Source organism: Carassius carassius, chromosome 48 (genome assembly GCF_963082965.1).
Source record: "Carassius carassius chromosome 48, fCarCar2.1, whole genome shotgun sequence".
Lineage (NCBI taxonomy): Eukaryota > Metazoa > Chordata > Actinopteri > Cypriniformes > Cyprinidae > Carassius > Carassius carassius.
The window spans coordinates 3,662,843-3,677,435 of record NC_081802.1 but is presented as its reverse complement, the minus strand read 5'-3'; the positions used below and the strand labels follow the sequence as shown (position 1 = coordinate 3,677,435).

The 14,593-nt window shown below is 37.4% G+C and overlaps 1 protein-coding gene across 1 annotated transcript; it reads right to left on the bottom strand.

Annotated features, from left to right (window-relative positions):
* Window positions 1–8,399: 8,399 nt before the first annotated feature.
* LOC132131363 (SLAM family member 9-like) lies at window positions 8,400–10,674 on the bottom strand. The gene is made up of 4 exons (XM_059543387.1): window positions 10,599–10,674; window positions 9,062–9,397; window positions 8,624–8,923; window positions 8,400–8,449 (listed from the first exon to the last, which is right to left on the bottom strand). Exons 1-4 carry the CDS (start codon window positions 10,672–10,674, stop codon window positions 8,400–8,402), a joined length of 762 nt encoding a protein of 253 aa, XP_059399370.1.
* Between the last annotated feature and the right edge of the window lie 3,919 nt (window positions 10,675–14,593).

Here is a 14,593-nt window from a genome sequence, read left to right as displayed (position 1 = left end):
TGCACATGTCAGTGTATGGGATGTTCACTGGTCTCCACCCTCACAGCTTTAAGGATGAATTAGACAAAATGAAGCTGAGGTTTTCATTTAAACAATGAGACATAATTTAAACAATCACACCATCTGCGTCACACACCCCTAAAATCGTTTCAAAACCTCTCAGATGAGACTGACACAATACACTAAATACAATATCAGCTACACTGATTCACATGGCATTCTTTAACATGTTTTTCACATTGTAGAATAATGATAAATAAAAAAGTAGTAAAAATATAAAATAACACCTTTAATCTAATTTATCATTATATGATCAGATCTACACAACGTATGTCAGAGAGAATCTGTCAGTTTGGATCTCCTTAAAGCAGCCAAAGCATGTCTAAACTGAGCCAACAAGCTTTCATTGAGACATCTACTTGTAGACCAGGGCCCGGTTCCCCAAAAAGTTCTTATCGCTAAGTAGTTCTTAACCTATTCCTTAACCTCTCCCTTAACGTAGTGACACGATTCCCAACACGTTCGTACGCTAAGTATATCTTCTGTAAGTCACACTTTTGTAAGGTTGGTCTGGACCATTCGTAAGCTCTCTCTTAGCGTTGTTTGAGCTCAAGACGCTAGTCACCTCCACTGTGCAGCAGTCTTTAGAAATCAGCGCAGCGCAGTACAAGTCAAACTATGGTATGTTGACAATGTTGTGGCTCAACAATGATTTTATGTTATGGACATTTTAAGACTAATAATAAAATATGTTCGCAATGGATACAGGCCTATTTATGAAATTGACTTTATGTGGTATCAGAACTAATATGGTGGTAATTAGCCTAGGCTATTTTGTAATGTAATTAAAGCGTTTAAATTGGCAATCACTTTTGGTAATTCAAATCTATCAAACAATTTGGCTCTAAATGGCTAAGACCTATAAATGGGTAAGCATAATGGTGTCCAGTAAGCGACCAACTATGGCAGCGATCCAACGTGTCCTTAATTGAATCAAAGCCGGCACCGGACGCGGAGCCGTTTAGTCCATGTCAAAAAAAAATTTCCGGAAAAACTTAAGCCCTTTTGACATTTTGCCTGACGTGGCTATATTAAAAAAAAATTGCCTCCCAAGACAGCTTATTATGGAGCTGATGGACCTTCTCAGACCTGCACTTGCCAGGCAAACGCGGCAAAATTTTGCTTTAAGCCCCGAAGTTTTTTTTTTTTTTTTGCTACACAGAGCTTCATCGAGGTCGTGGGAGAGGGCTACGGTGTAATCAAGAACTTGGTGTGGAGGTGCATCCACACTGTCACCAACGCCCTTCTGCGCCATGCCGGGAATTACATCCTGGTGGATGGCACACTCATCACTATCGCCAATCCATCAGTGATTGATCAGGCGTACATATCGCGAAAGGGATATGCGGCCATAAACGTGCAGGTTATAGTGGACCATAGGAGTGTGATCTCCGACTTGGTGGCAAGGTCCAGCAAAACTTCAAGTTCTTCTGACGAAAAGCTTGGTGCCCTTTTTTACGTTGCTTCCCCACCATATTCTGTATCTAACTCTCTCTGTTCACTGTAGATATGTTGCTTTTAATGAAAACATTAACAAATGGCAATCAATACCGCATTAAACAGAAGTAACTGCAGCTGCATGCCAATCAATTCTGATTGTAAAGTACCTTACCATTAATATAAAAGTGTATTACATAATTTTTAGAAGTCGTTAAACCCATGTCAAGAAACGGCACAAGTGGCACAACGGGATAAGGAGGGTGGATGATTAGCGAGGGATACCCGGTTCGTCTAACCATCACAACATATCGTGTGAACGTATTACTGACCATTTGATAAAGTAATTTATAGTCTATATTTTACTGATAACTTAAACTGTTCTGTCGTTTGTGTCAATAACCAGTCTGTATGGCTGTTATCTACTTTTTTATTAACACATTCTCAACTACATGACCATTCTCTCGAGTCTCTCAACTCTCGCGATCACTATCCTAGAGCCATCCTCTACACTGACCATTTCAAAGGAATTGTCCGATGTATTCTTCAGCAGTACATAGCGAGTATCTCTATACTTAGAGTCCAGCTTGCTATCTTCCATACTCGCCACATATACAACGTCTCCTAACTTAAAGTTGTGTTCTTTGGCTCGTCTTTTCATGTATGCGTACTGCTTCATTTTCTTATTGTAACTTTCATGATGACTTTCAATGTCTTTTGTTTCTCTTTTGTCTGTTATGAGACTAGGCAACTTTGTATGCACGTCTCGTCCAAACATCAGATAAGCTGGTGTCTCACCCGATGCTCTATGTGGTGTGGATTGATAGGCAAGAAGAATCTTTGAGAGATCTTCTCTCCAATTCCTTCACTCACTTTTAGCTGCTTTGAAGGCTTTCTTCAAGTAACGATGAAATCTTTCTATTTTACCATTACTTTTTGGGTAGTAAGTTGAGGCCTTAATGTGCTTAACTCCACAAGTTCTCAAAAATGCTTAGAAGACTTTATCAACAAACTGCTTCCCGTTGTCAGTAACTACTTCCAAGGGGTACCCAAATCGGGCAAATATTCTCATCATTTCTTTGGAAACAGTCTCAGAAGTAATGTCAGCAATGACTACTGCTTCAGGATATGATGTGTAGTAGTCTATAACAGTGAGTATATACACATTCTGAATAGGACCCACCAAATCAACACCTATCTTTGTCCACGGTCTGGGTGGTAGTTCTAATGGATGCAGTGGTTGATCTTCATGCAAGGGTTGATTCAGAACAAACGCATTACAGTTTTGACCATTCTTTCAACATCCGTGTCCATATTAGGCCAATAGAATTTGCTTCTCAAAAATTGCTTTGTGCGAATGACACCTTGATGTGTCTCGTGTGCAATTCTCAAAGCTCGCTGAACCAGCATGGAAGGAAGAACAATCCTCGCAGCAAAAGACCATCATGGGTTGACAACTCATCTGAGAAGCGTTTGTATGGGTGTAAGCTTTCAGGAATTGTAGCAGGCCACTGTTCTGTCTCCACTATGGAAATCAGCTGGGTCAAGGTAGTATCTTCCATTGTAGCTCTTTTAAGTTTATCAAGAGTCAAAGCTTGTACATCCATCATATTTACAGACAACACTCTGTCCATATACGTGTCCACGTAACTGTTTTCCTCAGTTTCTGGTAAAGGAAGTCTTGAACGTGAGTCTGCAACATTGTCTTTACCTGCAATGTGTTCAATCTTGTAGTCATATCGATACAATCTCAGTCCTAGTCTTTGTATTCTAGGAGGCAAAAGCTTTGACTTCTCTGGATTGAGCATATAAATGAGAGGTCGATGATCCATCCGAAGAGTAAATCTACCTCCCCACAAATATGCTCTGAAGTGTTTCACTGCTCATACGCATCCTAGGGCTTCCCGCTCTATCTGAGAGTAACGCCTCTCTGTGGGTGTCAGAGAGCGGCTTGCATATGCTACAGGTTTCTTAGCTACATCTTCTTGTGTCTGAAGCAAAACTGCTCCAAGTCCGACTGGACTTGCATCACTAATCACAACTGTTGGAGCGCTTATGTTGAAGTATGCTAGGCATGGCTAACTAGTTAATTCTTTTTTCAGTCCTTTAAATGTATTTTCTGCCTCAGATGACCACTGCCACTCTTGACCTTGTCCGGTCAGTTTTCTGAGAGGCTCAGATAGATTTGCATAATTGGGAACAAACTTCATCAAAAATCCACAAGTGCCTAAGAATGAACGTAACTGTGCAACATTTTCGGGTCTGGGAGCGTTACAAACTGCTTCAACCTTTAGCGGATCTGGTTTTATTCCTTCTGCTGTGACAACATGACCCAAAGTCCGAAGAAACATTTTTCTTTATTCAAGGTGATTCCTTTTTTTGAATCTTTGGAAAACATTTCTCAGTCTTTGCTCCAGCTCATTTTCATTTTCAGCAAACACGACCACATCATCCATGTAGCACACCACACCTGGCATCCCACATAACATGGAGTCAATGGCTTTCTGGTATGTTTCTGGTATAGATCTGTATTAGATCTATAAATTAAATATAGTTCATTAAAGTTAAATAGATTAAAATATATTAACGTTTAATATATTTAAATAGATAATTAAATTGAAATAGTATTATATCATATTAAAAAATAAATATTTAACACAGAGATTTAAATGAAATGAAATACAGTCAAGGGCGGACTGGCCATCAGGAGTACCGGGACATTTCCCGGTGGCCTGAAGGTCATTCTGGCCTGCTGGCTGCCGCTATGCAGTCGATCAAGCTGACTATAGGCTGGTATGCAACTGCGAATTAATTGACGGTCTTATGAATGTACGAATCAGGCGATTGCGGAGTGAAAATGACACCACCACATGACCAAACATCAATATTACATTTTAATCATGCTGATTCTTGGAGAAAAACTGAAATGGCACTCTTCGTGTGATATTGATTAACTACATAAAATGATATAAATATATACATTTTCTAACCCCCATATCTTGAATTTTGTGATCATTCACATGCATTCATAAATGCATTAGAAAACACCGAATAATGCTGTGAAAGAACGCACTCAAAATGCACACGCGCACTAGTATGACTTCATCATGTAACTTTACATTAGCCTAGATGCATGCACTTTTTAGGCACGATTTATTTAGTTTTTGAATATTCTTGATACTGTTAAAAGGCACATCATTAAAACCAAAAATACAAGTTCACATATCACACTAAACACGCATGGAAAACGTAATTAGAACTAGCTACTAAATTAGTTAAAAATCCATATACAGCTATGATTCGCGAACCCCCGAACTGATTCAAATGATTCGCGATCACGCTCCGAAAACCCAAACTGATTCATATGATTTGCAATCCCCAAACTGACTCAAATGATTCGCGAACCCGCTCCGACCTCCCGAACTGACTCAAATGATTCGCGAACCCGCTACGAACTCCCGAACTGATTCAAATGATTCGCGATCACGCTCCGAAAACCGGAACTGATTCAAATGATTTGCGATCCCCAAACTGACTCAAATGATTCGCGAACCCGCTTTGAACTCCCGAACTGACTCAAATGATTCGCGATCCCCAAACTGACTCAAATGATTCGCGAACCCCGAACTGACTCAAATGATTCGCGAACCCGCTCTGAACTCCCGAACTGATTCAAATGATCCGCGAAACCGCTCCGAACTCCCGAACTGATTCAAATGATTCGATATCCCCAAACTGACTCAAATGATTCGCGAACTCCCGAACTGATTCAAATGATCCGCGAAACCAATCCGAACTCCCGAACTGATTCAAATGATCCGCGAACCCACTCCGAACTCCCAAACTGACTCAAATGATTTACAAACCCACTCCGAACTCCCAAATTGACTCAAATGATTCGCGAACCCGCTTTGAACTCCTGGACTGACTCAAATGATTCACGAACCCCGAACTGACTCAAATGATTCGCGAACCCGCTTTGAACTCCCAAACTGACTCAAATGAATCACGCTCTAAACTCCCGAACTGAAATGATTTGTGAACCCGCTTTGAACTCCCGAACTGACTCAAATGAATCACGCTCAACTCCCGAACTGACTCAAATGATTCGCGATCCCCAAACTGACTCAAATGATTCGCGAACCTTAATTAATCTTAATTGTGGACTATGTCTATGTGTGCATTTTCTTATCTCTTTGGGTGTTGCACAAATCCTTTGGAAAACTTGCGTATGAATGAATTAGTGGAAAATAACATTGGTTATAAGGAAATTCGACCGTAGTTTGAGGCAAGTCTTAGTAAGATAATCATAGAATTACTCATTCAACTGACAAGTGATACGTTTTATAAATGTGTGAATGACATCATTTTCACAGTTCATCATAACTGACAGTTTGACAGTTTGTTAAAAGGCAAAAGCATCATTCAAGAATGAAATACTGATCTGTGTTATTGGAAAACTGTTCTGCTTTGTTTAACTTTTGTTAGCAAAATAGGACCAAAACCTTCAGTAAATATTACTTTATTGTTTCTTGAACAGCTGCATAAAGCTGTTGTACTTCAACAGTTGTATTTTAAGTTGTTTTCTGTAAAGTAGAAGTCAAACTGTGAGTATCATGAGCAGGAATGGAAAAAAAAAACACACCTTCAACCACACGCTGTTCACACAGACACACTCCTGACGCCTCAGACGCACTCTGGCATCAAACACCAACGCCTAGCAGTAGACATGCTCATGCTAAAACCCGTCTGTACAGAGTGAGTCTAATTTGACTACTTTTGATGAGTAGTATGCATCTATGTTTTTCACTTCAATACACACACTTAGATACACACACAAAATTGAAATCTGTCATCAGATACTCACCCTGTCGCTCCAAACCCATAAGACTTTTGTTCATCTCCAGAACACGCATGAAGGTGTTTAATATTCTCACCGGTTTACATTATCCACTGAAAGTCCACGCAAGCAACATCTTCAAGCTCCAAATAGTTCATAAACACATTATGCTTTTATTCACATATACACTTTGATGCACATGCGTTGAGCAAATCAAATATGCTAAATATAGAAACTTAAACCTGGACACCTGATGTGCAAGAAATAATAAGCATCATTTCTGCGTATCAATAGAACATTAAAAATAAACTAATTTATGTTCCGAAGATGAATTAAAGGATTGTGGGTTTGATAACACGTTGTCTATATGAATTTTTAATGAATGAATGTGGTGATTCTCCCCAATCCCAAAACTCAACAATAGACTGAATACAGAAGTATAAGTGAGAGTGATCACACAGCTGGAGCAGGTACAGTACTTAGAAAATGCTTGATCATCTTCTTATGGCGACAGATGCATACTCTACGTGAGTCTCCTCTTCAATTTTCTGGAAAAAAAAAACAAAACAAAACACAAAAGCATCACACAAGATATAATAATAACAAAATTATAATAGTGAAAATGTGGCATCCAGAAAATAGTTGCGTTCCTGTTACTGCGAAGGTTACTTGAGGCAGATTGAGATTCTCAGTGGTTTTGCTTCAAGCCCTTTTTTTATTAATAATTAAGTTATTGGAGTTTTAAACTGTAGTTACAAAAATTCTTACAACGAAAGCAAATTCAAGGCCTATATTTCAGTTTCATGGGGGGCGGGGGTGTTTCGGGTGGGAAGCATGGAATCTGTGATCGCGTGGAGTTTCTGACGCTCACGAAAGCGTGAACTGGCTTTCATATGTGCGCTGTTTTTTGGTTTTACTTACACTTTCTAAATGAATTATGTTCTATTATTGGGTTGGGGGGGTGGGGGGACAGTAATTAATTTGGGGAGGCAAGGCACGCTAATTTTATAATGCGACTTAAGGTATTTAGAATTATTAACGGAGCAGATAAATTACTTAATTATTCATGTTATTATTCAAACATTTTATTTGTTTGTCTTGTCAAAACTTTATTTTAATATATAATACAAGTTAGTTGATAACAAGGGTGTAATCAGGGCCGTCCTTAGCTCATGTGGGGCCCGGTGCGAGGTAGGGAGTGGGTTTTTCACAGTTTTTCAAATGTATAAATACCTGCAGAAGTGTGACCGTCTTTGAACAGACCTGTGAACCATTTCATTGGCTGTGAAGTAGCATGTGGAATTTCACACTAGAATTTCCAGCCTGTTAGTGCAAGCTATGTGGTCTGTTATGTTGCATTTCGCTGCAAAATGCATATCTTGCTGGAAAATGCAAATCTCATAGCAACATATGACAATACAAACAAATTCTGTTCCACCGACACTGACATACCGTGAACGGGGAAAGAAATTGAAATCAGTTACAGTAATAATCAGATTTAATACCCTATAGATCGATAGAATTGACATGGAGACTCAACACAGATTGAATGAACTTACCGATTGTGCTTTTCTTTTGTAGAAAGTTGGCTCAGCATAAGTGATCATTTCTTCACAAGTCTCAACTGTTCAAACAACAATAAATGCATTAAACAGTCAATCTTAACTAGATCTGTTTTTTACAAAATATCTGTCATTATCAATGCTCAAATCGAAATAATAATACATTTAATTAAAAAATGCTAAAAGTTCTTAGCATAATGCAGTAATTATATTAAGAAATGCACAAAATTAAGTTCAACAAGTAAAACAGGTTAATTAATAGAGATTAACACCAGCAACAGATTGCACATCAGATTGTTCATAAATCAATTGTATTATTGAAATAATGTAGGAATGAATGCGGTCTAGTGCAAAACCCAATAAGCACACATTATTTCAGTCTCTTCTAATAAAAGGAACTAGATGGCATTAACAAAAAAATTATTATTCAAGAATAATAATGATGATTTTGTCTATTAATTGATTAAACTATTTAGAGTGCATTTTTTCATTTGTCTCGTTTAACAGCAGTAGGTAACACTTGCCTTTGCTGTCAGTTTTTCTGTGTTTCCTGCAGAAGCAGAAGATCACGACTGCAGCGACAATCAACAGAGATCCAGCAGAGATCAGCACGATGTAGAATAAAGATAGACCTTGATCTGTAATTATCAAAATGAGCCGTTTAGTGTTAGTGGATTTTATAAATCAACTCAGTTAATCAACATTAATATAAACGCCATCATACCTGAACATGTGTGACAGAGCTGAGTGATGTCCAGATGTTGAGTCTGGTTGCTGATGGGATTGTTGAGCACACAGCTGTAGCTGTTTTTATCCTGATATTCCACCTCCAGAGGTAGAGAGAGACTGATGCTGAGATCAGACACACTGATGCTGGACAATAAACTGTTTCCTTTGTACCAGGAGAGAGTCACATGACCCACATTCACCACTGAACACAGCAATGAACAATTCTGCTCTGAGGATGAGGATGATGAAGAACAGTTTGAAGAGTTACTGCTGATGACAGGAACAGATAACTGAGCTATAAAACATAAGAGAATAAAAAGAATCTGAATGAATCTAATCAACAATCGTATTTTCACTTTAATGTGTTGAATGAATGTTTAGTGTAATTATTTAATAAATCAAAAACATGCAAAGGGCAAGGATCTCTTCTTACTATAGACGGAAACACTCAATGTTTTTTTTGATGATCTTGCTCCACTTATCTGTAGTTGATAAACTCCAGCGTGTTCAGTTGTGATGTTTGTGATGGTCAGAGATCCAGTTTGATCGTCCAGCTTCAGTCTGTCTCTGAATCTCTCATCAGTATCAGGATATATGGGGGAGCTTTGTTTGTTTTTTTTTATTCTAGCTATGAGAGACGTTTCAGTTCCAAAAGTCCACAGTATGTCCTCGTTTTCATGTATTTCAGTAACATCAGTGTTTAGAGTAACAGAATCTCCCTCCGTCACTGACACTGACTGTGTTTCATTAGTTTCAGCACCAAACACACCTGAAGAAGATGAACACGGACAAATTAAAGCTGCTTTTGCTTTATAAAGCCTGAAATCGGCTGTATTTTGTATTGTTTAAATTTAAAATGAATACAGCTGAAAATATTTAATATATTTTAAACTCGTGCTCTGCAGTAAATCTAGTGTGTGAAATTGCTTATATTTAAAGAATAATACATGATTATAATTACGGCTTTAATTTATTCTCGAAGACAGATCATTAGACACAACACGCTCCCTGCATCTGATTGCCTTAATTCGCATGGGGTTTCCACAAACTTTACCCAGTGAATTTTCATGACTTCTGCATGTTTATTGCTGAAGTGTCTTTAAAATATTTATTAGATATTACCGTAGAGGATTTGCATTTATTATCCTTGACATTAATATGTAATTACAAAAGACGCATGAGATTTGAAAGCGGCTTAACGGAAGTTGGGGATTTACAATAACAACAGAAGGCTTGGAAATATGAAATTAAAATGATGTTACCTCAGCAGATGAAAATAATCTAATCTGAATTTTAGCAGTTGTTTTATTTCCATTAAATGGAAATTAAGCTATATTATAATATATATATATAATATATATATTATTATATATTATATATATAAATATATAAAAATATATATAAAACTAGTATAACTTACCGATCAGGTGCAACCAGCAAAAACAAAACAAAAATATATGAAACATTTTGTTTAACTTAACTTGTTTAAGTATGATCTAATAAGACAATCTACTGAAAAACTCTCAACCTGTTCATTTGGTTTGTAAATCCTCCCACAACAGCATCGGCCCACCTATCTTACATGCACATGCTCTCTCAACATGGTTTTGGGGGGTGGGGGGGTGGTGTATACTGTATATATTGCATGCATTATTATTATTATTGTTTTTGGAAGTACAGTCACATGCACAGTCATGGCAAAATGGAGCTCTGGTTTTAAAATGGTTGTATATATATATTTATAGTTTTATTGTATGAAAAAACAAAGCACAGTTAAAACCATCTGCCATCTTACAATATCTGTTTTACTGACTTTCATCTTCTCAGTCAAACTGAAACCTGCTGTGGTTGATTTCTTTTTCTTTTTTTTTTTTCCACAAATGTTTAATCTTTTGGGTTGGCAAATGTTTTGTAGGTGAGGGTGGACACTGACTGCATAAATGTTTGTAGGTGAAGAGTGACTCACAAACCATGTCTCAAATCATCTCTCAGCCCCCACTGTTTTTGTCTTGATACGGCTTCAAGACCCTGGAGACTCCCATCCATTATGAAGAGTCATGTGCTCAGGTTCACCACATGAAAAACATATATATATATATATATATATATATATATATATATATATATATATATATATATAGGTCTTCACTGTCTTTCGAAGATTTTCTTTTTGAACCATTCTGTTGAGGTCACGACATGCTGAAACTGCTGCACTGCTTGGTTCTTCCTGATGGTTTGCAATCTTTTGTATGGCTTTGTGCAACTTTTCTATTGTCGACATATATGAAGATTGTTTGGCACTGTGGTCATTTAGCATTGGTGTCTCTTCTTCTTCAGACCAGGGTTCCTTAGATTTCATCCTAAAGGTTTACGTATGAAAATTGTGCGTATGTGCATCTCCACCCTGTCTCCTCCCCAAAATGGCCATATATTATGTGAAATGAGTGTACCAGTCGGTGGCAAAAGACTTGAGAAGATGATGAGTTGTTTCGCTATGAGAAGTTAAGAGATGACTTTAGATGAGTAATAGAGAAATGGAAGCTTTAGGGTAAGTTCTACAAGAAAGACTTAATGCTACGTCAAAAATTACAATTAGATCTAACATAACATAATATTAAACATAGACTATAGTTCAAACATGACAACAAACATGGGATTTTTTGTTAACATCATGCTAGCAACACAGTAATCATGTTAGCATCTTGCTAAAAAACATGCTAATAACATGCTAATCATGTTAGTATGACATTGGCAAAATGCTAATTGTGTTTGTTACTCGACACAAGAAATATATAAGCTCTTTTCTCACCTTTCCTTTTGTTTGCAGAAACTGACAGTGACGTTCCCCTCCATCTTATTGTCCATGCAGGGGGTAGGCTCCGCCCCTGCCTTAGTCTTGACAGTAATAGCTGAATCTTCAACCAGATTCAAGCTGCAGATGGGGCCTACGCCAAAGAATTCTGTTTTTTATTCTGTTTGCATCAATCTAATAGGTCTTTGCATTCAAATGATCAATTACATCAGATGGTTCCTCGATCTCGTTTAAAATGCAAAGCTGCTCCAAGGCTTTGGAATGACCTTCCTCTCTCTGTAAAATCTTCTCCTACACTTCCTGTATTTTAGAGTGCGCTTAAAACTCATTTGTTTTCATTAGCATTTAAAAATGTTTTCTAATTTGTTCTTTGTTGTTGTTGTGGTATGTATATAATGTTTTATGCTTGATTTTATTCATATGTTTTTATTTAGTCTTCCTGTACAGCATTTTGGTTTCCACATAGTGTTCTTAAAAGTGCTTTAGAAATAAATATAGTTGAAGTAGTTGAAGTTGAGACTATCAAAATAAAAGTCCCTTGGAGAAAAACGCCTCTATTACACTTGTGTCAGCTGACGCTCAGCTGATCCATTTCTACCTATAGGTTTATGATCCCAGCGCTGCTAGTGCTGCTTTCATTAGGTGTGTTCAACTTCATGCGGAGCTGCAGCAGTGACTTACAGCAGTGAATGCCGGTTAGAAATGTTGTCTGACTCGAGACAGCACTGGAAGAATGTCTGAGAGTGTTTCGAGAGCATTCAGCTGAGTTTGTGCAGCTTGTCCAGAACATCTGTGACTGGCTCAATTGGCCAAACAAGCTTTGCATTTATTCTGACGCCTTTAGTTCAACTAATGCTCAAAAATCTGTGCTTCTGTAACAGTAAAAGCCTTTTTACTGTAGTTGCAATGCTACATTGAGTCACGTTTATCAAAACCACTGATAAAAGTATACTTTATTGGCGTTTAAATAGTATAGGCTTGTTTTGAACTTGATTCTTGAACAGATGGCGCTGTTTTAAGCAGTACATGAATGCTGCTTCATGAAAACATTTCTAAAACATCTATGTATTTGGCAAATACTGCATTTAATTAATTTAATCTATGCAGAAAGTATCCAACTTCACGTATCTTCCTTCAACTCTGCCCCTGACGGCATAAAGCAACTCTTGCTGATTGGTCAGTGCAGTGCCTCATGAAGTTGAACACACCTATTTTGTTGCTCAGGTCCTCCTCCATCACCAGCTCCTCCTTTCATCCTCAGTCAGGACTCTTCACATTCAAGCTGTCATTATCTGGATATAAGTCATTACATTTGAGACTGTCCATGATATCTTGTAATATGTTGTTATGATGATTTTATCCAACCAAATCTCCATAGGTTGGCAGGGAGTTCTTATATGTAATGATCAATGTTGGAACCTATGTATATAAATGGGCTTTATGATAAGCAGTTGTAAAATACATCTTTGAGACATGTAGATTTGTCTGATGAGTGATTGAGTAAATCAATGATTCATCTGTATCTCTCACTAGCACAATCATCAGAACTGCTGTAAGAACTTAAGTTTTAATGTCACAGGTGATAATAACTGAATTGTTAAATGCATTTTCCATTGAGGTATATTTTAAAATACAGTTTAGGTTGAGCTTTTAGCTCTGCATTATAATCACAATGTGTTTATTGTTATAACCATCTTATAATTTACAGAGAAAATCCATAAAAGAGATGAGAATTCCCAGTTAGGTTTTTCATGACAGCTGTACGTAAGGGTTTTATTTTACAACATATGTTGTTATATGAATGTTTACTGCATTATTTTAGTTTTGTGTCTATTTCACTTTGTTTTAGCTCATGGAAAATGTTCCTCAGCTAATCATGATGCACTTTGATTCCTCATGTTGATTTCACTCCCATCCATTTTAACCCGAACTCAACCCGAATCCCTCGAGCGCCCCCTAGCGTTAATGCAAAACACCCCATTTCAAAGAATGAACTATTTTTTTTAAATGTAGCCTATTTTTCCTTTGAAAATGTTTAAACCCATTAGCTACTTATTTCTAGCTGTTATTGTTTTTAAAATCCATTTTTTTAGGAAAAACAAACAACACAACTAGGCTAATTGTAACAAATAATTGTAGCCTAGTGTAATAATGCTCCACACTGCTTCTTTCCTCCAATAAACCAGTCACAAGTAGCCTGCAAAATATTTTGTGCTCCATTTGTGGCATCTAATGGCGCGTTATCTCAGAGCCACGCCCTTCACGAGGGTAACTCTTCAATATTCAGAACCCGCGGAGTGAAAGTGAAACCGTCAGCAGCTGGAGGAACGCTGTTGCTCTTCCCAGCGTGCTGAAGTGAGTCAAGGGTTTTCCCGCGGAATTGGGTTAATTTACACTGCGCTGGTTTTGGCGGGATAATCCTTTAAACAAGTCACGAGTGTCACAGACTGACGCTTCGTTTTCTGTGTTTGCGCCTTGGAAATAAAACCAAAGGTTCAAAAACCAAGTATACAAACAACTAAACAAATTAAATAAAATAAAAAGTGAGGCCAATAATCATATGCAGGCTACTTTTAATATTCTTCTTAATGTTTCACAAAAAAATATATATATATTACATTTGCACATTTTACATTCACAGAGTTGCACAGAAACTGTGAGTTTCGCATTAGCAGCAGTGGAAAAAGACCTTCAACCACAAGCTATTCACACCTTTAACGTGCGCTCACAAATGCACATTAGCCAGTGTTTCATCATAGGCACTCGTAAGCACACACTGTTTAAGAAACTGATCAAACCACATCTCTGTGTATATTTAAGGGGAAAAAAATCACAACACTCCAAACACTCCCAGTGGGAATTCTGTGAAACAGATAATTTATGTAAATTATTAAATTTTTATGTCAGAATTTGTGAAAAGTTCAGAGTCTCAACCATACCGAAACTTCATCAAAGATCTAAGATCACATTTATAAACCATATGCCAAATAAAAGGGACTTCTTTACTTCGGAAAAGATTAAAGTTTCATCTTCTTATGCATATAGGTGCATACTCCACACGATTCTCCTCTGCAGCTTTCTGTAATATTAATTTAATTAAATTAAAAAATTGAATTAATTCAATTTATTCAATACATTATCAACAGCAACAGC

Excerpts from the sequence above, each read along its gene's own strand:
- LOC132131363 (XM_059543387.1), bottom strand. The coding sequence starts at position 10,674 with ATGGATGGGAGTCTCCAGGGTCTTGAAGCCGTATCAAGACAAAAACAG. Across the intron at positions 9,398-10,598 it reads GAGAGATGATTTGAGACATG|GTGTGTTTGGTGCTGAAACT; the intron begins GTTTGTGAGTCA and ends CATCTTCTTCAG. Across the intron at positions 8,450-8,623 it reads GCTCTGTCACACATGTTCAG|GAAACACAGAAAAACTGACA; the intron begins GTATGATGGCGT and ends CTGCTTCTGCAG.